This window comes from Corticium candelabrum, chromosome 15 (assembly GCF_963422355.1).
Source record: "Corticium candelabrum chromosome 15, ooCorCand1.1, whole genome shotgun sequence".
In the NCBI taxonomy this organism is placed as follows: domain Eukaryota; kingdom Metazoa; phylum Porifera; class Homoscleromorpha; order Homosclerophorida; family Plakinidae; genus Corticium; species Corticium candelabrum.
Genome location: NC_085099.1, coordinates 2,744,950 through 2,769,341, shown reverse-complemented (window position 1 = coordinate 2,769,341; position 24,392 = coordinate 2,744,950). Strand labels below are relative to the sequence as shown.

The 24,392-nt window shown below is 42.3% G+C and overlaps 6 protein-coding genes across 6 annotated transcripts in view; 1 reads left to right on the top strand and 5 right to left on the bottom strand.

Moving 5' to 3' along the window:
* The window catches only part of LOC134190510 (uncharacterized), an 11,203-nt gene extending 6,591 nt beyond the window's left edge, over window positions 1-4,612 (bottom strand). The window contains exons 1-4 of the mRNA XM_062658964.1: window positions 4,322-4,612; window positions 3,966-4,254; window positions 1,264-1,352; window positions 1-302 (exon numbers count right to left, since the gene is read on the bottom strand). The exon at window positions 1-302 is cut by the window's left edge and continues 901 nt beyond it. Of these exons, the coding sequence (XP_062514948.1) occupies window positions 1-302; window positions 1,264-1,352; window positions 3,966-4,214 (640 nt within the window). The 5' untranslated portion in view covers window positions 4,215-4,254; window positions 4,322-4,612. The remainder of the gene's footprint in view (window positions 303-1,263; window positions 1,353-3,965; window positions 4,255-4,321) is intronic.
* Window positions 4,613-6,176: 1,564 nt separating this feature from the next.
* Window positions 6,177-8,049, bottom strand: LOC134190884 (uncharacterized). The gene is made up of 2 exons (XM_062659422.1): window positions 7,306-8,049; window positions 6,177-7,188 (listed from the first exon to the last, which is right to left on the bottom strand). The coding sequence occupies exons 1-2, from the start codon at window positions 7,946-7,948 to the stop codon at window positions 6,218-6,220; spliced, it is 1,614 nt and encodes a 537-aa protein (XP_062515406.1). The 5' UTR covers window positions 7,949-8,049; the 3' UTR covers window positions 6,177-6,217.
* A 2,848-nt stretch (window positions 8,050-10,897) lies between these two features.
* On the top strand, window positions 10,898-11,998 carry LOC134191483 (uncharacterized). The gene has a single exon (XM_062660106.1). It carries the CDS (start codon window positions 10,904-10,906, stop codon window positions 11,747-11,749), a length of 846 nt encoding a protein of 281 aa, XP_062516090.1. The 5' UTR covers window positions 10,898-10,903; the 3' UTR covers window positions 11,750-11,998.
* A 1,299-nt stretch (window positions 11,999-13,297) lies between these two features.
* Window positions 13,298-14,862, bottom strand: LOC134190708 (heparan-sulfate 6-O-sulfotransferase 2-like). The gene has a single exon (XM_062659191.1). The coding sequence runs from the start codon at window positions 14,809-14,811 to the stop codon at window positions 13,501-13,503; it is 1,311 nt and encodes a 436-aa protein (XP_062515175.1). The 5' UTR covers window positions 14,812-14,862; the 3' UTR covers window positions 13,298-13,500.
* Window positions 14,863-14,920: 58 nt separating this feature from the next.
* Window positions 14,921-19,743, bottom strand: LOC134190709 (endophilin-B1-like). Its single transcript, XM_062659192.1, has 8 exons — window positions 19,613-19,743; window positions 19,411-19,552; window positions 17,030-17,158; window positions 16,745-16,971; window positions 16,598-16,687; window positions 15,638-15,726; window positions 15,456-15,570; window positions 14,921-15,307 (listed from the first exon to the last, which is right to left on the bottom strand). Exons 1-8 carry the CDS (start codon window positions 19,712-19,714, stop codon window positions 15,203-15,205), a joined length of 999 nt encoding a protein of 332 aa, XP_062515176.1. The 5' UTR covers window positions 19,715-19,743; the 3' UTR covers window positions 14,921-15,202.
* Window positions 19,744-19,791: 48 nt separating this feature from the next.
* Window positions 19,792-24,183, bottom strand: LOC134190706 (uncharacterized). The gene is made up of 7 exons (XM_062659190.1): window positions 24,051-24,183; window positions 22,558-22,817; window positions 21,151-21,412; window positions 20,957-21,080; window positions 20,688-20,877; window positions 20,360-20,576; window positions 19,792-20,287 (listed from the first exon to the last, which is right to left on the bottom strand). Exons 1-7 carry the CDS (start codon window positions 24,121-24,123, stop codon window positions 20,013-20,015), a joined length of 1,401 nt encoding a protein of 466 aa, XP_062515174.1. The 5' UTR covers window positions 24,124-24,183; the 3' UTR covers window positions 19,792-20,012.
* Between the last annotated feature and the right edge of the window lie 209 nt (window positions 24,184-24,392).

Genomic DNA, 24,392 nt, shown 5'->3' with positions numbered 1-24,392 from the left:
CGCCTACTTCGAGCCTGTCCAGTAGTTCTTCCATCTCTTCCTGTTTTAGTGACATTTCAGTGTCGACAAAGTCGCATTGCTGCTGTAGCTCATCGCGTGTGTGTTCCGCGATGTGGACCGATGTGAGAAGTTCTTCCAACCGACAAACTTCATGTTCGCTAGCGGTCGTCAACATTTGTGACAATAGTTCAGGCTGTTTTGAAAACGAATTGTTCGAGTGGTTCTTGAGGTGAAAGCCGGTAGTTTCGTATCGATGTCTTGTATCTTTGACGACCTTGTGTGAGTCGTCTCGTGTGTAAGTACTACGATAGAGAAGTACATGTGTATAATCAATGACTTACTAAAATAAATAAATAAATAAATAAATAAACAAGGAATTAATAACACTCTATAATATATAAATAAATAAATAAACAAATAAATTACCTAATTAACAACATACTAAAATACCGTATTTCTGCACATTTAGCTGCATGCCGGTATAAACAGGGATTACCAGAAACTTACTTGTGGACTCTGGTAACGATACCGTCATGCCGGTATAGCACGAGGAACTGCTGGTAATGACAAGGAAGCAACTACACATGCGTGGTAATTCTACTGCACACGCACCATAATTCGATTCGTTGACTTAGAGAATGCAGCTCCCCCCAAAGCCCAGCTAGAAAAGAGAAAAGTCGAACAGGCAAAAGGTATCGAGAATGGATCTTCGCAGTGTGGCAGAAGATCATACACACTCAAAAACGCTAGTGGTGCTACACAAGTATGACGAGTACGGTGGCAACAAATCGAAAGTCTCCAGGAAATGTGGAGTGTCTCATCAGTGCATACAGGATTAGGTTTGAACAAGCAGAAGAACACACACGGCTGACAAATAAGGAAGAGAGGAAGACAATGAAGAAGAGGAGGATGAAGACAGAGACAATCACACATTATATGGTTGATTTATCTAAGAATGAATGCAGCATAGATCGATTGGGTCCAGTCTATAGGGAGGTTGGTTGCACCCTGGTAATCCTCGGTTTAAACCAGCATGCAGCTAAATGCGCGGAAATACGGTAAATAAATAAATAAATAAATATATATATATAAGTTAGCTACTAATACATACTAAAATAAATAAATAAATTAGCTATTAACATGCAGATAAAGACCAGGTAAAGAAATTAGCTATAGAGAAAGGTTTAACGTAGGCAAGCTGGCAAGCATCCAGAAGCATATACGGACTACACAGACATTCGCGATGTAAGGTCCGATCTGTACCGTTTTGTTTCTGTTGCTTGTTGCTGTTGTTTCACGAGATCGACTGACCGTTTCTTATCGACTAGTTCATCTCTCGTGTCATCACGCTGCTACACACAGACGACTCTCAGCAAACAAAAGAACAACATCGATCGCATGCTACAAATACCAGTAGCACACGTACATGAAAACACCATCACACATTAATCAACTAACTACAGCATACAAGTACATGCGTATGACTCAGTGACAGATCCAAGGGTGTCGTTACTGTTGTCCACAGAAATAACCTCTAGAACTCGGAGTAGTCACAATCTGCTTGGTACCTCTATCTCACACACCTGGCAACAAAATGGCTGCACAAGACCGTGAAAACTACACACAACAAAGCCACAAGTTCAGTACTAGATGACGAGTCTATCGAGGATTGAGCAAATGCGAGGGAACTGTCGGCATGTTTCCTCATGTTTTACAGTCGACTCTGCAGTATATCTTTAATTAGCTTACACTATCAGCTAGTTAATATTAATAAGTTCCTTCAGAACTTCTCGCTTAAGTTCCTTCAGAACTTCTCGCTGCAACTTGAGCAACAAATAAAATTAAAAATTAAATTCAATACATAAGATTAAGACTCTTCGGCGTTCCTGGAAGACATGTGTTACATAGTATGACATACGAGCTCGTTGTTCGAACAACTGCGAAGTCAACAGCACGATTTGAGACCTTGTTTAGGGAGAGAAAAGTTGCATGGTGAACGCCATGCTAAGCCGGAAGTGGCAACTCAACTACGCACTACAAAACCGTTGAGTCGACACACCACCAGAGACCTTTCTCACTAGAAGCTTGTCTACCGTGCTATCATTGTACGGTGTTGTCAGAAAACCAGATTCTTTGACACGACCGTGTGCTCATACAGTGTATGTAAGGCAGCTGAGGATAAAGAGGCACAAACGCTCATGAACTTGACACCATTGAAAATCCCCTCAAGTGGTGGTACAGCTATCCATCTAAAGGAAATCATTTAGGCTGTCGTACTGAGGTGACCCTAGAGCCAACACAAAACATTAATGTGGGAAAACATGCACATGCAAATGTAGATTAGGTGTCTCTGTTAACTGATTTTGGATACTGTAATAAAAATGAATACAGATGCACTAGCGTACTTACAGTCAGGCAGAAACACTGTGCAGAAAAAACTGGAACAAGCAAATTGTTACAAGTGAGGTACAGCTACACCCTCACTCTCTAGACGCCTGGTTGTTGGTGGGAAAACATACACATGCAAATGTAGACTATAAGAGCTGTTATATGTGCTAAACCCGTAAAAGCAAAGGATTATTATAAACACCATGTACAAGATGAACGCCTAATGGCTGAATTCTCGTAGCACAGCTGCCAAACAATAGAGATTGAGCCTTATGATGACATCACGCTAATGACACCACTTCTCATCTATCGGTCGGAATGGCTTTATTTGCATCTGCGCTAATCCAATGGTCATACAGCCACACGTCGGATGACTACTATACCATTAGCCCAGATATACGGGCCTCGGGTAATAACGGTTGCACAGTCAGACGACTACTATACCCTTACTAGTAGTCGTGCCAATCGTTTACGTCAACGATCAATAGTTTATCGAATTATCTTCTAATGGTCCCGTTGTACAGGAAGATGTTGCCCGACGGAGCTACGGCTGTACGTTGTAGCACAGCTGTTGTCTAGTCTTTAGGGTTGATGATGTATGAGCGACATCCAATGACACTCTTCTCGTAAACTCTTCTCGTAAAACTCTTCTTGTAAAATTCTTCATGTAAAATGTCATGTCTATTCGTGGAGAATGACGCCACTTCCGCAATGAAGACACATCTTCCGTGACATACATTTAGATGTTCGGACGCACGCACGCACAAACATGTGGCCCGGTCAGCCGGCTTAGTAAAACCTCTGACTGCAGCGGCTGCATCTTGCACTCTACTCTAGACCAGATGGCCTAGACAGTGGTTGGTGAGTATACATCACATCCGCATACTCGGTCAATTGAATAAACAAACTCCCGTGCATCTCATTTCAGGCCGCCAAAGTCTCATCTCGGGCCGTCAGAGGTGGTCGAGGCAAAATCCGACGTGACCGTTCGTCTCGGACTTGTTACAAGCGCTTACTTTTTGCTGACGATAGAGCAGTCTAATTTGAACCTGGATGCTGTCCTCACCCCACAATTCAATGAGGTACAGGGTTTCCTGCTCTGACCATGCCATTTTTGTATCTAGTGAGCATGCGTGGTCGTCAGCCTGACTTGGCCTGCATTCACACGACGATTTGAAGCCACGCTGACCCCCAACCCGAGCTGACCCCAATCCGTGCTGGCACGGCAAGTTGTGGTGGGCCAGACCAGCACGGCTTGGCACGGCTCGGCCAGCATTCACATGACGATTTCATTCAGCGCTGACCCGTGGCCCGTGCCAGCCCACGCTGGCCCGGTTAGGAGAGCCTGTGTGAATGGGGTATTAGCCCGGATATCCGGGCCTGGGGTGCAATAATAACGAATCCATAGCTAACCAGAGGACACCCAAAAAAGGAAGTCAAATTGAAAGCATGCAACCTCTGGGGCTAGTTACCTTGACTTCCTTGCTACTAACGTGTCTACATACAATATGCTGGCCAACATGTTACCATCACGTCGCACAAAGGGTCACACAACCACCAACACACAGACACCTTACATCCATCTGACCGGCTGTCCTCGTCGTCGTCAAACTTTTCCTTCCTTTGCTCTCTCTCCGCGCTCTCGACTCAACATCGTTCGATTCTCGCCTCAAATAATCATTACAAACGCTGTCCCGCGACCGAGCCAACTTGCAATCAACAACGACAAAGGCGCTTGAGGCTTCCTCCGACTTGTCTGGTCTCTCCCGGCGTTTGGACGCGCGCGAGCGTGGGTCCGTCACGAGATACGTATGTAAATCGGCCATTAGATCAGAAAACGTCGCTTCTCGCGTGTTCCCTTGTGCCCTATCGGTTGACAAAAAGAGAGCTGTGAAAGAAGCCTCGGATAACAGACCACCTTAAGAAATCTCACTTTTTGCAGCTCGAAATTTCGTTTCTGCTCTCGTTCTTGCTATCCCGTTCTCTTTCTTGGTGTTAGACGGTCTGAAATGTTCGTTGGATATCCGCTTAAGCCTTTGTGCGCGCACGTTTATGCTGAACGGCGACTGACTGGTGCGCGTACACGTTAGACAGCGCCTCTTCAGTCTTCTTGGCTTGACAAGTGGACGCCAGGGTCTAACATTGCATGCCGAGCAGCCAAAGTGTCAGACAGCCGGACTCCCGCCCGTCCAACCAACGAACAAGACAGACGGGAATTTTCTGACTAGGAATGCTGATGAAAGTCCCGGATGTAATCAATTTGTTTGTTTGTAATTAATGAATTTAACTTAATTTAGTTTATCTTTCTACTGCCGGTTGAGGGTGTATACGCACTTTGTTTCCCATCTCTTGAAGTATAGAATAAAAACGTTTGCTAGTGTACATACAGCGACGGATCCAGAAAGGGGGTCACCCATAGCAGTTATTTAGAGCATTACTAATTTTCTCTTTTCTAATAAAATTATATGAAATTATTGAACCACGCCTATTGAAAAAGAGGGGTATAACCCCCTGAACGCCCTCTGAATCCGGCCTGACATAGCAGTATATACACAGTAGAAGAACGTATGTAGCCTCGACCTCCCAGACTTGTGTAGCGCCACTATACACGGGTCTGGGAGACCGAGGTTAGCTATTTTGTTTTAAAAAAGGTTAGAGAAAGAGAAAAGAAATGGGAAAGTGCATTCCTCTCTAAGGTGTAAAACTACTGAATAGTTTACAATTTACAAGTAGTGATGTGCCTTGGGATTCTAATATCTTGCTCGCGCCCACCGTGCAGTGCGCTAGCTATTTGATTTCTTTCTCAGAATTTGTAGCAAGACCAATAAGCTGTAGCCCAAGTTAATTCGCGCGCGGTTCATGAAGTCAGGGCTGTAAGAAATTTCTTGAGAAACATTCTCGAGACTAGCATCTGTATACAATATTGACGAATAGCTCTCTAGCTAGCTTGCATTGTTCTGCTGCCATCTTTGGAACGATCGTCATCAAGTCCTAGATCAGTAATGACTGCGCGACTGGCCCACAATTGTATACCGGTAACTTGGCAACTAGAAAAGTTTTGCTAGGGTTATGCAAGAGGTCTGGGGTGCTTCAGGGTTTTTACGATGGCTAGTGGACTGCACTACGAACTCGTGCCGTAGTTCAGTTGAGAGCATTCCATCTGCCTGTTTCTCTGTTGTAGATGAGTTTGCAGATGAAGAGGATCCAAATATATAAAAAATTATAAGCTGCAAAAATGCTGGCAGCGCTTCTTGCAACCGAAATGTACGGCAGAAGGCGTGGTTCAAGAGGTGTGGAGTTTCAAGCTTTGTGGTTTTTAAGTAGGCACGCCTTCTAGAATCCCACAAAACACTTATAAATCTGACAGATTTTTTGTCGGATTCTCTGTGGTATGCACAGCTGCTGAAAGCATGTTCTTTAATTAACAAAAAGTGTATAAATTTACAATTGACTTAAATTTACAAAGTAGACAAGTGTATACACACTTACCACACACGTCCATATTCCACTATTGAATGGATCAGTTTGTTGCGGATAATCCTAGATGTATAAATTTCCTTTGACTCTGCTTATTAATTACGTACGATAACACTAATAAATCCAATTTTACTTGAGGTATTGGGTATATCAACGACTAGTCGTTTACATCTAGAGTCGATCCATTGTAACTAAATGGTACCTTTACTAAGTTATGTATGTATGTATGTATATATATATATATATAAATATATATATATATATATATATATATATATATATATATATATATATATTTTTTTTTTTTTTTTTTTTTTTTTTTTATATATATATTTATTTATTTCTTACACACCTACTCACATACAGGGAAGTCCCAACTAAGGACTTCAGCTACTTCCGCAAGTATGCGGCTAGATATCATTCTAGCGTTATAAATCCATAATCTAACAGAAAGCTGCTCTAGCAAATTCTTTAAAGCCTTCCAGAAGGGAACAGCTAACACAGCACATACTTTTGAGGATATAGACTTCAAAGTCTCTAGACTGTCTGGTGACCAAAGGCCAAGTGTTTCAACTACCAACGGATAAAATGTACCACCAGTCAAAGATACTCTTGCATGGTGACGATCATCCTTGCCCATTTCTGCTGCTTCTGCAACAACTCCTGATGTTTCAGCAACTCGAGCAATGTAAGATGGTTGCAACGTGTTTCTTACAGTGATGTCAAAATATCCAGGCCGTCCATTCAAGAAATTCGGATGGAAGACATCACCTGGGCGGCATTTGGATTGACCCGAGCTTCTCTGTTCTTTCACAACTTGTTTGGAATCAATGAGGAGTGATTGCCAAATAGACTCACATAAAGCATTATGTCGATTCAGACGATGTGGACCATGACCACACCCAACAAGATGATCTCCATATGGGTCAAGTGGATGACCACATATACATCTGATGCTGTTTGGTGGGAACGGAAACACAGGTAGACCCAACCAGTATCTTGCTGCTACAACAAACTCATGGGGTGACATGGTGAGGCCTAAGTTACGGTTTGGAGTTGCCCGCAACCATGCACCAGTATGAGGAGATGATAATGTCTTCAAGCGAGCCCTATCTCTGAGACTCACTGAATTGAGTAGGTTGGAAAATGAGATGTCATCTAGTTGAATTTGAATCTGATGTTGTGTAGCTGTCACCAAATCTAATGAAGGTGAATCCTTTCTTGAAAGTAGGTTATGCACGATTCCTCGTGCTTCGTCTTCTCCAGGCAAGGGTTTGATCAAAGTGAGAAGAGAAGGATGGTTACGTTTCAGTAAGCAATTAACTACAGGGGCGGCGGAGCGAGTTGAAAGTTGAGGGGGCTGAAAGGGTAAACATTACAGAAAGCAGAAATTCTACAGCATAAAGTTGATAAAGTTGGGGGGGCTCTAGCCCCCCCAGCCCCCCCGGCTCCGCCGCCCCTGAACTAACTTTCGATTTGAGTTACAGCTGCCAAGAAAAGCGGAAGGTGAAGTAGATAAGGCCTCCCGGATACCCATACCTCCTTTTCCAATTGGCAATACTGCTTGTGACCATGCAAAGTCAGAAATTGAAGATCTTGTGATACGGCTGAGAGATCGGCGTAACCCTTCATCGAAAATAGACAATGTGCTCGTAGCAACCCCAGGTCTCACAGATCGTAGCAAATGGTTGATTTTACATATGGACAGGCAACTTCTCAACAACTGAAGTTCCACTTGTGGATTTTCAAGATCAGAGAGATGAGATTGGGTATTTGCTACTTGATCGACTCGCTTCTTGAAACAATTAGTGAAGAAATCCGATGAACCAAACACAGGAGAACCAAGCAATTCCATTCCATCTGACAACCGGTGTACTTCTGGTGGAAATTCTGGATGTGTTCGATCTCCTGAAGGCCAAAACACTTCACACTTTGATAAATTGACATGAAGGCCCAGGGAAGGACCTTTCTCTATGATGAAGTTTATTAACTTTGAGACAGATTTCCGTGTGCCAGCAAAAGTACCATCGTCAAGGTACCACAAATTTAGGTCTAAGCCAGGCACTTCTCCAACTTCATCCATTAGTTCTAGGACGACTAAGGAGAACAGCAGTGGTCCCAGTGGATCGCCTTGTTGGACTCCTGCTGTAGATGTAAGGTGATGATAGCCAAAGCGCAACTCAGCAGCACAGTGATAGCACCACTGTACCCAAGGTACCAATATATATATATATATATATATATATATATATATATATATATATATATATTAATGTTTGTAGCACACTAAAAAGTGTAGTTCCCGTAAAGGGCAACACATACACGCGAATCTACATAAAACAAACACACACACAGACTAGATAACTTCTACGTAGACACTATCTAAACCGTCATACTAGAGTCTATAAGGACTTGTACGAACAAGTTACCAAATTGTGAGACCTAGGCTGACGCCTGTACTCTAAACATCCAACACATTTTATTATGGTATTACTTGAATACATGCACCGTTTTATTAAGAACTAGTATACATGGCCCGTCCTTCGTACGGGCAAGATACTGTAGTGTAAAGATAGGTCTGTGGACACGTCACGTGCAATCTTTGTTGCGAGGTCCCGGATATGCTGAATGAATTCGAATCTTGCTTTTCGCGCTTGTTTCGATAGAAATCGACACACTCCCCGTGTAGCGCTTGCTGCAGAAAACGTGTAGGTTGGATTCGGTGCAAATGCAATCAGAATTTGGAGAGAAACGAAAGCGCTAGAAGAGTAAGTTTCGTCGGCAAGATATTCGATCGCTCGAAGCTTTGCAAAGGACGACGATGCATACGGTCTACACAGGACTGGTGTGGGCGTGTGTTCGAATGAACCGGAATGTGTAGCGTTAGCGTCATCGAGAAATTTTACGCGGGGGTCGACCCCTCGACAGGGGACCCGATGCGTAACTTTTTAAATTCTTTTACGCAAACCTTGCGCTGTGCGTGCCGAGTGTGCGTGCCGATTTTGGTTGCAAACGGACAGAAGACGTGGCCTCCAAACGCAAACACACACACAGACAGACAATTTGAGCTTTATATATTAGATAACAGTTGTTCTTTCTTCATCTTGTCTGCTGCTTCCACAAACCAGCTGCCCAATCTATCAGTTATGAAATCTCTATCCCGCATTCCTAGACCTCTGCGAATTTCTCTCCTGTACGCTCTGTTCACTGACCTAACAGTTACATCGTTTTGTAGGTCCCAAAGACAACTTCCATACGCTAGGACTGGAAACAGTTGAACTTCCATAATTTTTTCCATGCCAGATCAGACATACAATAACCTCCTAACTTTGCAATTGCAGCATTGACTACACCGGCCGTAGACTTCCGACACCTAGCGTCCACTGCTAGATGGTCAGTTCCATCGTGGTCAAAGACTGTGCTCAAGTGAATAATAGACTCTTTGTAAGGCAGAATAGATTCCCTCAGACATAACTCCGGGTTTCTAATAGCTACCCTCTTACGTTTGGCAAACACTATTGATGTGGATTTCTTTTCGTTAAACAACAGACTGATCTTCTGCATACTCTCCACACACATTCAGCATTCTCTGAAGGCCTAATACTGATGGAGATAATAACATGATATCGTCCGCATATGCCAGAGCTCACACATATTTATCACCTATTCTCGCACCGTCTCCACATTGCTCTAATTAATTGTCGTAGGAGATCGTCAATGTATATATTAGACAGACTCGGTGATAGTACACTTCCTTGTCTTACACCATTACGCACTCCGAAGGGGCTGGATAGTTTCCCATTCCATTTGACAACCATGCTTTGACTCTCATACCAATGCCGCAGAAACTTCACAAAGTACACCGAACAGCCTGCATCTTGGCGAACAGCTGCAGTCTGTAGTGAGATACCCTGTCATATGCCTTAGACGTTAGATATCTCAAATCGGAGTTAGGAAACTTCAGATCCACTAGAAGAGACGTAAAGTAAGAGAACATGGCAAAGCGAAAGTTGATGAAGTGTTTTCTCGTAGTTTCAGACCTATACGCGCATAAGTCTTACACCAATGCCACCAGCATTTTCCTCTCCCCTCATCGCTACGAAACTACATCTATCTCACAGCGAAAGTGAATGTTTAAGTGTTGTCTTCAATTAGGCGGTTTGATGTAGAAAGTCACGTCGCGCTGTTCAAGATTTTTCCATCCAGTTCGACCTCTAGTTGCGTTATACCTCGCGCGCATCGTCGTCTGGGAGAATTCAAAATGCGATTTCTCCTTTAGGCAGTCTCTTTGGCTGGCGACTAGGGTACCGTTGAACTTCTCAAAGATAAAGTTATTTTTAGAAGCAACTTGTGTTTGCGTGTGAGTTCCACTATAGCTAAGCTGTCTGTTTGATAACCTGACGGCACTTTTGCCTAATTGACACGTGCATGCTGCACATGTAAACAAAAATTGGGGAGGTTGCCCCCGCTGACGCTACGCCAGTGTGTTATTGCTTAAAAAATCTGTATCTGTAAGGCTGTTGCTTATGAGGTTAGACTTGATTTCGAGGTGTCGGATTGTCCAGCTGAAAATGGTCACACTGATCAAGCCGCGTTGCGTAATACAGAGAGCATGGAGTTCTAGCCTCGGTATTCCCACCCTGCCCTCCCATCACGTGCAGAAAGCAGTCTGGAATACCGAGGCTAATGGAGTTCCTGCTGTATGATATAGCTATAGTCTTTTTGCAAACCTTACACATTTCGTTTTGGATAAATCAAACAAACTTTTGACCAACTAAGTGGTTGGTTTTCTCTAGAGGACGATAGTTTTCCGGCTACGAGGGCCTACCCCACCCATGCAGTAATTAACTTATGATAACACGGAAAACAATATGTAAATATGTACGAATCCATTCCATATAAGGTATATCTAATTTTTACCCCCCGCGTATTACTGCGTATTTGCAAATGTAGTACGTATATGTACTACTCTTAAAGAAGATCCTCATACTGCCTGCGCATTACTCCTGATCGAGAAGACGGTGCACATCGGTGAAATATGCTTGGAAAGACTTCTCTGCAAGGTATTCTAATCCCAGTCTTTATAGTTCTCATTTCTTTTGGGTTCAAAGGAGGAGAGGCTTGTGATTCATCGAGATGCTGTTGCGTCGACAGTGCCACTATCACGCAGTCAGGTAACGTTGTCACGATACAAGTTCGCGTGTTCGGTTCTTGCCCCGGTTCCACAACATTCTCGGTGACATGTATTGCTTACGGCAACACTTTGTGTTTTGACAATCTCCTCAACCCTTCTCTGGGTATCTATAAAAGCGGCAAAATTGTATACTATGGCCTAGACTTCGACAGCGACATCTGTGACGCACGATTGAAGTGTCAATCTGGATCGTGTGCAACTTCTTCTGCGGGCTGGGCGGGAGAGTACACTAAAACTACCGATACTGCAACATTTCGTTGTGATCCAAAGCTGTGCTGTTGTGCGACATCAGCCGTTGCGTCCGCCAGTGTTTCTGGTGTCACGCTAGCCATCACGCCCACAGCCAACGCGACCGGATGTCCAAACCAAGGCCAAAATTTCAACGAAAACTGCGTTATCCTAGGCGATCTGTACATGGCCTGTGGTGATTTCGTCAATTCCGGCAATATTGACAGTAGCTTTCTGATAAAGAAAAAGGGCGATAGCGACTCTACCAACTATGTCTTTGAAAGCAATGACGTTTGCAACGCAGTGTTTGAGTGCACGAGCAGCGGCTGCATGAGCGGAAGAGACTTTGTCGGACAATACCGAGTTGATAGTACCGGTGGGGCCGCACAGAGTTTTAGCGCCATGTCTAAGTTTGTGATCACCGCGGGACTTTTTCTGTCTACTGTGTGGCTGCCCTACTAGCTAGAACACTTACTCATGAACCTGGAGTCGCTGGTAGCATGGTACCAGATCAGTGCTTTGCATTAGTCGTACGTGATTTCGATGTTAGTAGCAATGATACATCGCTTGCGTTTGTTTGAAATACTGTCACATTTTACAATAGGACATAGCTGGAGCACTTACGGATATGTAGTCGATAAAGCTGTTGCAGTGCAGATTGATAGATTTGTCGTTATCCGAGTTTCTCCCAGAAATCCTATACTATAATAAACTGACCCACGCTTCCGTCTGTCTGAATGGATGGGATGTCTCTAACGAGCCGATCGACACGACGCCGGTCTCGGATCGTCGCGAAACGCCAACGGAAGTCAAAAAGGGAGAGGGGCTGGCTGCGCGAGACTACGTATTCTTTACCATACTTTAGCGTTACTATCTAGATAGAATGTGGGAAGAGAATACAGCACATGTGAGAAGAGTCTGATTAGGATAAGACAGACAGACAGACAGACAGACAGACGTCAACTAGCGGTATTTGTTTGATGGAGCACATCAGCATTTCAGTATGGTGAAAGCTCAAGCCAGTATCGGTAAATGTCATGACAGGTGAACTGCGCATGCCTTCATTCTTTCCAGGCAATGACGAACGTCCATGCTGTGGAAGTAAAAAGCACGAGGCGTAGCGTTACAGTGTTATTGATCATCCCCTCCAAACTTGAGGACCACGACCTCATTTGGATTTTCTAGCTAGATGGAGTGCAATGGTGACGCCCTAGGCCTGGTTCACAATATGACGCCGACGCTGAGTTGAGCGCCAAACTTCAAAGAAACCGTCTCGACGTCGGCGGCATCCTTTGATGTTGACGCCGACATCGACGCTGGAATAGGATTCATTTCTATTGTCGACGTCGGCGTCAATATTGTCCACGGCGAGGATTGACTATCCGGGGAATGACGAAGGCGGGAAGAGACTGGCTCGAGTCTAGTGACGCCTACTGTCTGTTCCCCATAACCGTGAACTCGGAAGTGAGTAATGAAGTAGAGGTCACACCAGGTGTGCTCATTAGAGCTCTAAGAGCTGCTCCAGTTGGACCGTGTTATACCAATCATCTTAAATGGTTTCAGTTGTTGATCCGTTGGTCTTACAAGATAATTGGATAATAACCATTGCTCCACCCGTTTGTGTTTGCTAAGCACAAGTATTATCCTTCCATTTCGTTTGCAGGAAAGGCTTAGATAATTTGATAAACAGAAATGCCAGGCCTAGCGGTTTCTAACGATACCGAGATCATCGCGAAAGTCCACTAAACAGCGGAGATATTGATGATTTTCAAAGTTCACACTTATGGGGAACAGACAGTAGCTAGTTAGTCACTTTGCGCATACGCGCAGACAGGAGTTCTTTTTGCGAACCTTACGCATTTCGATTTAGATAGACTTTTACCAGGTGCATGGTTGTCTAGCGGCAATACTCTGACTAGTAATAGTTTTCCGGTGTCGCGTGCTGAAATTGCTGACTTGTGCGCATGCGTGAAACATATTTAGAGTTCTATTGAGAAATCTCACGCAAAAAGTGAATTTCACTCATCACGTGACTCTAAAAATAGTTCAATTGTCAAATCAAACTTTCTCTACTTTGTATTTTTATGTCAAAAAGTGACAATCAGGACAAGGCCAGTAAAGTGAGTTGAATTAATTAATTAAATTAACAAAATAACAAATAAACATTATCTCTCTAGTGCTGTAAAATTCATACATTTCTATTTTTCTACAAATCACGTGAATTTAAGTCCGGTTTTAGATATTTCGAATTTCTCTAGTCGTTGCAGAAAAAGCGATTTTGCAAACCGATACAGATACATATCCAAACGGTTGACACGAGCCACTTCCCCTCTCACTTCGTTTGATACATTATGCTTGTGAGCATGTTGTCTGTCAAGCGGCATTTGCTCGAATCGATGCCCAAAATGCAAACCGAAAGTCTTCTCGAACAACAACTGTGTGTGAATCTGAAATTCGCTTAGACCAAAAAAATCGATTTTTAAGAGATTCTCCTTGGCTCTCACCAGTAGAGCCTCTTGAAGCGATACAGTCCTCGACATCTCGTGATAGCAGTCGCTCATTTCTGTCATGTTTGCTAACATTCTCGATTGCCTATTGATTGCCAGATTCCACGGACAGTTAAGGAAGCTGTCGATCGATAACTGCTTGTGTTGAGAGAAAGAGTAACAGCTTGTATGGTTTTGTTTTGATCCTCTGCATGTGTGGTGTATGGTTTCGGCCCAGTTGGCCCCTCGAGCTACGTGCTCGTATTCACTCAGAAATCTGTCGACCGGCTGTCGGAGTATCGTGAAAATTAGGAACGTCCTTTGTTTTGCTCCGTATCGAGTTTCAAAGATCTTGGGCACGCAACTGACCAACTGCGTCCAATCGGCGTGAACCCCACAGATCCACGAGAAAGTGAATCGAGAGAAAAGCCACTGCTCGCCGCTCGAATGCTCACCCCTCGGACATTCGCATCGTTTAGGGCTCCTCGTTTCGACCGAGGAGTACACATACGTGACTCCATCACAAACACATGGCACTCTTGATTGGATATCTAACAGATGCAGCTCGAGCGCAGTACCTCCAGTCTTTTGTATGTGCAAAAACACTAGCACATCCGTCTCAAACGAAAACACACTCTTTTTATTCGACACGACTGCGTGTCGTGTCCTCGAAGAGTCGACAACCCGACGAGCGTTTTGCTGGTTAGAAATCGTCGGGCTGAACAGCAACCTGCCGGATTTCCAAAATATTCGTACACCCGATTTCCGGTCACGTGACTGAGAACTGGATGGCGGAAGGTTGATGTACCGCCCACCTCTTGTTTGCCTTCTTTGTCCTCTCTGGTAGTAGAAATCACGAGGAATCCGGGGTGGTACACGTCGACTTATCTCTACGTGTTGTGGCTGCGTTAGTTCGTGTACAAAACTCTTACCGCTTGCCTCATACAGTCGAAACGACGTCGAAATCCACACCAAAACGCATCCGGTGAAGACGCTCGCAATGGAAAGCACCCACGCTATAGCCTTACGCGACTTCATGCTCTCGAGTAGTCTGCACACAAACTTGCCTCATCGCATTGAGTATCATCGTGACCCGTATGAGCCAGACACCAGTAGAGCACTAGCAGACAGTTGTCGTTGAAACATCACAGCGGGCTAGAAATGTTGGGAACACAGAGAAACCGGATGACTTGTTTGAAGAGATACGCCGTAATTCTATACTAAAACGACGTCGTATTGACATGAATATGCATGTTTATGCTTCCCTAAGCGCCATAATACTCAACAATTATCCATCTCATCAAAACAATTCGCGCACTGGCCTCTACAGCACAGTACTAAGTACAGGGCATTATAGTCTGCCATTTGGTAATCTATTAGACACAAATGTCGCTTCCATACCACACAATATCTAGTATGACGTCATTGATTATGAAAGATACTCGAGGTAGCTGACTGGTACTCTGCCTGTCTGTCCGTCTTTCTTGGCAACAACCCAGTCTTTGTCACACTCCACTGGCAAGACTGTCACAATCTACACCAACGAAAAAACAAACACACATTGTATTCCAGTCATTACTAAGAATTAGATTATTGACAATAATAATTTAATAATTAATTAACAATAACGTTAGTTATATATCAATATGGTACATATATCATTAGTTTGGTAGTAGCTTTGCCTCGTCAGCTAGTAGTGATAGCTCTTCTTCATCAGCTGCATCATAGTCATACAAAACCCTTGCTCGACGTGGTCGATTGCTTGGGACTGATGGTTTCTCAGTTTCTCTTGTAGATCTATGAATGAATAAGTATGGTAATTTAACTTTGGTATTACGATAATTTGAGGTTGATAACAACTAACAAAGCCACGTTTGTCATAAGATCTGTGCATGTGCAGTAGTACTGTTTTTGAGCTGCAACAAATTCCTGTAGTAGTTTACGATGAGAAGCCTGTTACACAGCAGAAACAAGAAATAAAGCGCATCGACTCTTAATACACTCTGTGTGTGTGTGTGTGTGTGTGTGTGTGTGTGTGTGTGTGTGTGTGTGTGTGTGTGTGTGTGTGTGTGCAAGTGTGTGTGTGTGTGTGTGTGCACGCGTAGCCTAGTACCAGTCAGTGAAACATAAATGTAAAACGTAAAGCCCCTGTATAACAATTGCATTAAAAATCCAAATTTAGTGGTCAAAACCGTTGACTGACACTGCAGTCACACCTATTCAGACAGTTTGCCTTGCCTCTGAGTCTATCGGCCTTCGCTTTGCTTACACAAACAAGCAAACACATAAACAACCAAACAAACAAACACAAACACAGACAAACAAACAAAGACAGAGACAGACAAACAAACAAACACAAACACAGAATTAGTCAAAAATTTTACAATCTTGTCAAAATCACACCATAAACATTGCAAAAAATTATAACTTACCCCAATAAAATCAATAAATTGATATAAATATATTTAAATTTGCATATCATGTGTTTACGACTCAATTACTAGCCTCGGTCATTTTGCCTCGACCAAAATGGTGCCCTTAGTACAACAAATTATCAGTAAAAGATTAAATTCAACTGTAACGTATGAAATTCTCAAATTCCTACATGTTGCCTTCGAATGCATATACTTTCTACTGTATAACGAGTGGGCTGTAAATCTTGACTAATAAAATGTGAACGAGCTACAACACACAAACACACACACACCGTATTTTATAAATTGTTTGTAAACTAGTGATTTTGAGTAGAGAAACTATCCGTCATCGCCATTCACTATATAAATTAAGTCCCACACCACCAAGCACAACAAACTCGACCGACTACCTGAATGTCTGGTAGCCGTTCCAACAATAGCTTCGTCATTTCGTACTGACTGTCAAATTCACCCTGTGCGGCCCTCAGCTGTGCCTCTGCCTAATAAACAATAAAAATTAAAATACCAATACGATTGTGTAATGACAAAAATCGGACAAGCTGCTGCTTCTCAAAAGTCGACGCTCGTTTTCCTCGGTTTTTACAAACGTCCAGGTCCAACCTCTTGACTGCCAATCTCTGACGTTCCTTTTGTATTGTTTTGATATCCTCACTGAGAAACTTCTTCAGTGGACTCAAGACCTTCTCAACGACCGTCGTCATGAATTCACGATGAGCCATACCGAGTCTCTGTTGGACTTCTCCACAAATTTGTAAATAGCCACCTGGAGCAATGAAGCGTGACTACATTATGATCGTGGTACGAGTTGAAGGGTTACATACCATATAATGTTGTAGGACCGATGTTTGCTCCTGCATTGATCATTGTATCGCCTAACTCTTCCACTGGAATCATCCTGCTTGGTCTCTTACGGTCAAACTTTTGATACAAAAATCCTTCCAAACGAATATCTATAAAAGATAGAAAATAAAGTATATAAGGCCACACCAAATATATTTTGTGTTTTGTGTCGGACAGGCTGTTTTAACTGGGACAGTCGGTCGGTTTAAATTTTTTACTTCATACTTTTTCCAAGTACAGCATGATACAAAGCATGCTTGATCAAAAGAACAAAGAGCGTCACGTTGAGCTGCATTGCTGAGTAGAGTGTCAAAGGCTGAAGGAACAAAGGGTCGCTTGGCATGCAGCTCAGCAACAGTGGAATTCGAGTCTAACCCAAACTTGATATACCGGCAGTCAAATGATAGGCACAAGCCCACGTTCTCATTCAAAGGTACACTTTTTCCAGTCACCTTTTTCAGTGGCCAAAACAAATGCTGTAGCAGATCCAAATGCAATGTGGCTTTCAAGCTAAGTGAAACCACGCCTCTCAAAGACTTTGGGTCTGACGATTTCGTCATAGAGTCTTTGTAAGGTGTGCTGTTCTTGCACTCTATGGAGCTCCTGATGCAACACACAGGTCAAACCCGATCAGCACTCTATGCAAACACCAGTCATTGGCATGTGATGTAAGTGTAAGGCACTTGAGCATGCCATGCATGCGTAGGCATGAGCACGTAGAGGGTGCTGCACACTTCAGCTTGTGACTGCCGAAAGTCTGTACGTGACGTGAGCACTGCAGGAACATGAAAGACAGGGACATAGCGTGACCTCTAGAAATGGGAAGCTAAACTTCACCATGCTACGGAACACGCCCACTTTTATGGGCACGCCCGCCTTTATTGGCTTCTAATTGACTGATACGGTAGAATCAGTGGCAGAGCCAGACTGGAAAAAAGGGTGGTGTATATACTATATACAGCGTGGTCCTCACATGTATTTACAGTCCACAATTTCTATAACCACACCTACAAATGATGGGGCTATAGCCCGGTCTAGCCCATTCCATGCTATGCCCCTGTAAGACTGACTGTATGTATGGCACTATGCCTACTATTTAATATAAATGAAGCAAACTAAATTGTTACATTCACCGAAAAATCGGGTCAGTCGCTGTTGCAAAAACACAAATATTTTTTTATGTGGTCTAGTAGTATGACATAAAAATTTGTCTTGTTGTAATGTTCATAACCAATTTGACACATGATATGATAAAACTACTGTAGCAAAAAATGGCAGTAGCTTGGCATGACTACTCGAGGCGGACCAATTAAATTTCTTGACGCTCGGATTTGTCGGTCCAGTTTTGAGCTTGACAAAATAGAAATAAATTTGATGTGCGCATGCATAATGATATTATGCCTGCTTAGTAGTATATACGTCCTACAACTACGTATCAATGACTCCGCAAGTGTTAACAGTGCATGTGGTCCAACGGTTGTTACCGCGTTCTGCTTTGGTATCAACTCTTTTTTTAACGTCCGTTTTGTTATCCCACATTTGTATGCAGTGCAATGAAAAAGCTGTATGCTCAAAATGTCACATGATCATTACTTTTTTATTTCTATTTCGATTGGTTGGTCAAGGTTTCATGTCCAAATATCCAAGCACCAAATAATAGTTGGTCTGACCCGACATGTAGAAGTCCCTCAACTAATAATAAAGATGTACGTAGTGGCATAACTAGGCATGAGGCAATCGAGGCGGTTGCCTCAGTTGAAAAAGTGGCTGTAGCATTTAAAATTTTTTGGGTGGGTGTGTCGCATAAAAAATTTCTGCTTATCTGAAACTTAGCCAGTGGGCTTCAAGATCAACAAGAGAACATTAGGTCAGTTGTTAGTACAGTACAGGTAATCGTAGACTTGGTCGGTTGTTTTTACAGTCTGTTAGTTTTCATTGCCGACATTAACTAACTAAAGCTCCGTTGGTCTGGTCACATGACTGACATTAGTAACACTCTTCAAGTTGATATTAACAAGATGCCTCAGTAAAATATTGAAGCTAGTTATTCCTGTGGATACGAGTTGACTGTGTCAGGTAATAATCAATTTCAATTGTAGTCGTCAACTTTGTCTTACCACTGGGCACAGATGGGCCAGGGCGAGAGAGCGAGGTTGACAAGCTGCGCAGCTCTTCCTCACTCTAACCCAAATCTCACCACAAGCCATGACTGAATTCATGCTCACCCATCAAGCAGCCAAAAAATCCTAACACGCACAGCATATTCTGTTTGCTAATAGTTATTGTCGTAATAATTGTTTAGAACTGTAGTAGATATCTTGTAGTTTTATTTGTTAAAATCTGAGATGTTGAAAGTTCCTACTCGGATTTGGTTCCAACGTGCGCTCAATGTCTTTGATGATTCTCTCTGTCCACTGCTTTGTCGTTTCAGCACGTACCACCATGTTTTCAAATTGTGCGTCGTATGTCGTTTTTTCGACTTGGCCCAACTTCTCTTCTGTAAACTGAAAACCAAAGTTTCAATAAACTTGGCGCCTAGTGGGGACTCACTTGTAGCAAGTTACTTGTCGCGCTCTAGAAAATGCTGTCGTGGCTAGTCTTTTCATTGACGTCATTTTTCTGTCTAAGCTGCTTTGATGATCTAGTTGACTCGCCTCTTCCTCCATCGCCCAATCAATTAGGTCACGTGAGTGACGGTGTGGTCTCCAAGGCTGAAGCATATCGCATGCCAAGCACACGCGAGCACAGTTACTAGTTATTAATTAGTTACAATAAATTAAAATAACGTGACTGCACATGACACTCAGAACTAGCACAATAGCTATTGCTTGTCTTGTGCATTCATCTATCTAGAGACACTGTATGTTTGTGAATTAATTAAACAGAAAATGCAATGAAAGTACACTGTAACTTGCTAAAATGCAAGCATTACATAACAAATTTGCTTCCATGTAATAACAGAAGTTAACCAGACATTGGTCTAGCAGGAGACTGCGCACAACTCCCTGGATTGCCCGAGTCCAGAGAGAATGCATCATGATTACTCTTAGCATCCTTGTTGCATTGCCCTTCTTCAACTGTCTCGTCGCTGTTGACCTGGTAGACTGCTCTATGAAGTTCCGAGTGAACATGACAGTGGACATGCACGATCCAAGGTATGGCAACCAAAGCACAGCCACATAGAAAGCATAACAGGCACACAACCGTAGCAAATAGTGGTGACAACACCACAGATTTATCTACACATTTAAATATATTACAAGACAAATGTTTCAATCTGTCAAGGACATGAAGTATGCCAGCCTCCTCACCCGACTTATCTTCATCAGCTTTAGTGACTACAGCAGAAGAGGTAGAGGTGGAGGTGATAGCAGAGTTAGAAACAGAAATCGTGAGTGATGTCGATGGAGTTGGTTCACGAGTAGGAGGAATCTGCATCTGCAAAAGTCCCGACTGATAATGTTCAATTAGAGAAGGATTCACATTCTCCATCTTCTGATAACAATTATGATGTACATATCCTGGACACTAAACAACACACGTAAGACTTAATAAATGTCAGACTGATTGAGTCACACACCAACAGACACAAGCGATAGAATGCCTGGCTATCATGTAAATTGTATCTCTACAGCATACCCGAGGCACTTGCTTGTATTTCTCCACCCCGTGATCCCGACAAAGACTTGCAGTACAAGTAAGACGAGCAAAGTTCACATCAGTGCCATTTAAACGTTCAGATTGTTTTGCAAGATTCATATGCACAATCATACTTGAGAAATCAGATGCACTTGCTCCATAAAAATCACTCCCACCAATAACCGGACAACTAGAAACAATACACTTGTACCAATCTTTGTCTAATATGTTAATCAAGTACCATATCTAGAGTAAATCAATATGCATACCTATTCAATACTAATGGTTCAGAGTACTCTGATCCATTGCCTTCATGTTTTAGATCAAGCGAGCAGTTGTACACAGCCAGCATAATGTCTCTATTATACAAGTCTTCCAATACACTAATATTTTCTGCACGATTGTTGAACACAATCCATTAGCAAATAACACGGTTGCTTACAATCTATATCGTGCAAGTTACCTGTGCGAACAATGAGTTGTAGATACTCTTTTTCAGTCCAATCTCCAACATATGTATTTGCTTGATTGAAGGTAATAGCAGCAGATGGTTTAATGGATGGTATGAATTTATCATCAGTATGATATATTGACCAATTTAGATGTGGCATTGTGACACGTTCATCCTGTTCAGCTTTGGATCCACCTACAGCTGCCTTATTTGAAAAACTACACATGACTATTGCCACATCTCTGATGATCGAGTTCTTTTCTTCGATAAAGAGCTGATAAACAAGAATCAGTGTTAGCGATGACACACACACACACACACACACACACACACACACACACACACACACACACACACACACACACACACACACACACACACACACACTAGTCCCTCTACTGTTGTCGTATATGTTTAATTAATCAGCACGGCTGACAACTGTTGTATTCTGGTACTGTAAATGCTACAGCAAGCTCTGATGTATAAACTCTTAATTGGTTCTTATATTGCTTTCTTGTCTCTCTACTTCAATATCTCTTGTTCAATGAAACACAAGTTGGCCATGCACCATTAATTAAGATATTCTGTGTCAAAATTTGTCTTGTCACTTCCATATCCATCAAATTTGCTCAAAAAATCAAAGACACCTCACTAATGTACAGACGAAACCAGGAACAGGAAAAACACAGAGACAAATGGACAGATAGTCAGGTGATGATCTATACTGGAGACGCCTATTTGTGATGACACTTCAAAGATGTAATGCTAATGTAACAAACAGGAAGCCTGATAGACATAGTGACTTATCAAATTCGATAGGGTATTTATATACAAAGATCAAATGTATGCTAGATGACTCATTAGGTTGTGTCCTGAGCTGACATTCTATGTAGTTTGCTTTTGCTTACCAGATGTACTAGAATCGATGTACAAATTAAGAAATGGATTTTGACAGACAGACAAACAGACAACAAGAAAGACAGACAGGCAAACAGAGAAACAGACAAAGAGACAGACACAAAGGTTTGCTATCCAGCTGCAAAAATTGCAATATGACTGTGTTCCTCAGAAAGACTCTAACTCTCAGCGGACAGTCACAAACATTTAGAGACTGGAACCTCATGTCCCTTCTGTCTAGTCTACTGTGTGTGTGTGTGTGTGTGTGTGTGTGTGTGTGTGTGTGTGTGTGTGTGTGTGTGTGTGTGTGTGTGTGTGTGTGTGTGTGTGTGTGTGTGTGTAGTCTACTGTGTGTGTGTGTGTGCACACGCGCGTGTGCATGTCTTTGTGTGTTAATCTGTTTGTTTGTCATTCAATTGCTAGACTTCAGTTATAAAATTTGTAACAGTAAATGGGAGGGCTGGCAGGCTGCCACAAAATACAACAACACAAATACGTAAATAAAACAACAACATGACTTACAACATTGGCTATAATTTTACGATCATCTTCCACCAACAGCTGACTACCACACTGTGAGCCATTGAATCTCCACATCCATCGATCATGACCACGACAATGATGATAACTGCATTGAGGACCATTTTCCCGCAACCTCAAGCTATTGACAGATTTCACACCAAGCCCTTCGAGGTCCCTTCGCAAGAGAGACACTTCCACATACTGATTCCCAGCCTCATTGTACTTGCAATTGGTAGAAATAATATTTGAAAGGCTGAAAGCTATTAACAATACAACACAATTAACGCACAATTTACAAACAAAATACATACAAAATAAATAATTAAATAAGTAATTAATTAAATAATAAAACAAATAATTAAAAATAATTAAGTACTTAACTAAATAAAATCTAAGAATACGTAAGGTGGCTCAATACTTGTAGATATTTACTTCATAAAGATGGAAAACCTCTAAATTGTCAGTCAACAGTCAAGTTAATTTAACCCACAGTGGACATCACCTTGCAAGTCACAAATCTTAAATTACATTAAAAATTAATTTTCAGTAACAAAGGTACGATTAATCCATGCTTCAATGCCTAGCATAAATAAATTCAGTAGATGCTCTATCCAGACGCTGATAAAATAAATCAATGCCATGGTAGAGCTCAACGACCATGTCCATAGCCTGTAATCTGATCTTTCAGCCATAACCAAGGAAAATGCCACAAACACTGAACTCGAATCAGCCAATTAGCAACTGAAAATAGCAACCGATTATTTTCTAGCAACTGAAGTAAAGTCTAGTCCGGCTTGACCCTCTAGGAACATCATCCATCAACTGTATCGATTGGCAAGCACATGCAATATGCAACTCTCCAATGCAATTTGAAAGCATACAAGACATCACTGCCAATACGTAGTATTCTCACTGTAATTACTGATTGCCATTTCCATGGTGACGGGGCAAACTGTTGCTGCAGGTCTAAATTTGTGGCCCCAGACAGAGACAAAAGGTAATTAATTATTATATAATAGTTATCAGTTTGACAACAAGGTTTTCAGAGCTTGACTGTTCGTTGAGAAATCTAATGCACTTTATAGTTAGTGGATCCAGCTCGCAGAAAAAATTAATCAAATTTCTGTAGAAAATGCTAATACCAAGTAGACGTCTATATTAAGTAAAATGACAGAGTCTAGAACAATCATAATTGCGTTTCATAATCATAATTGCATAATTGCATGCAAGTACATACTATAATTGCTTAAGAGCGTGCAAGTACATAGTACAACTGCAGGAAAGCATGCAAGTACATATTACTGATACAGTGGTGTACAACAGACTCTCCTTTTTGATATCAAATAGATGAGAAGTCCTAACCCATTCTTGTAAACGACATACATGTGAGCTAGTCATAACATGTAAACACACACTCACGAACAAGGGCCTCGCACAATTACAAATTCAAGTCAATTGAGAGTAGAATCCTACGTTCTACTGCATGACCTAACCTGAAGCGTCGATATCTCGAATAGCCAGCAGCAAGCACAACACTAGAGCCAGACTCGGTAAGAGTGGCCTCATCGTACACCAGGAAATAGCAAATTGTATCGTCCGCGAAAATCCACGCTACATAACGTCGTGTGAGCTTGAACGTCATCACTGCATTACAATATGTTCGTGTACGTAGAAGTCCACCCGTCATTTCCGGGCGCACCTGTGAAGGTCAGCGGAAGTGGGCACAATTAATTGATTAACACGCGTTGCGAAACTGTAGGGCTCTCTTCCACTCTCACAAATTTAGCCACAAATAACGGCCGAGTTTCTCCCTTACTTGTCTAAAAATATAGTAT

Coding starts and splice junctions, on each gene's coding strand:
- LOC134190884 (XM_062659422.1), bottom strand. CDS start 7,948: ATGGATGAAGTTGGAGAAGTGCCTGGCTTAGACCTAAATTTGTGGTAC. Junction 7,189..7,305: donor GGGGCGGCGGAGCCGGGGGG/GCTGGGGGGGCT, acceptor CCGCCCCTGTAG/TTAATTGCTTACTGAAACGT.
- LOC134191483 (XM_062660106.1), top strand. CDS start 10,904: ATGCTTGGAAAGACTTCTCTGCAAGGTATTCTAATCCCAGTCTTTATA.
- LOC134190708 (XM_062659191.1), bottom strand. CDS start 14,811: ATGAAGTCGCGTAAGGCTATAGCGTGGGTGCTTTCCATTGCGAGCGTC.
- LOC134190709 (XM_062659192.1), bottom strand. CDS start 19,714: ATGGAGGAAGAGGCGAGTCAACTAGATCATCAAAGCAGCTTAGACAGA. Junction 19,553..19,612: donor CATTTTCTAGAGCGCGACAA/GTAACTTGCTAC, acceptor TTTGGTTTTCAG/TTTACAGAAGAGAAGTTGGG. Junction 15,727..16,597: donor AACGGCTACCAGACATTCAG/GTAGTCGGTCGA, acceptor GCTGTGTAACAG/GCTTCTCATCGTAAACTACT.
- LOC134190706 (XM_062659190.1), bottom strand. CDS start 24,123: ATGAGGCCACTCTTACCGAGTCTGGCTCTAGTGTTGTGCTTGCTGCTG. Junction 22,818..24,050: donor TCGAGATATCGACGCTTCAG/GTTAGGTCATGC, acceptor TATTGTTAATAG/CTTTCAGCCTTTCAAATATT. Junction 21,413..22,557: donor GTAAAATTATAGCCAATGTT/GTAAGTCATGTT, acceptor CTTGTTTATCAG/CTCTTTATCGAAGAAAAGAA.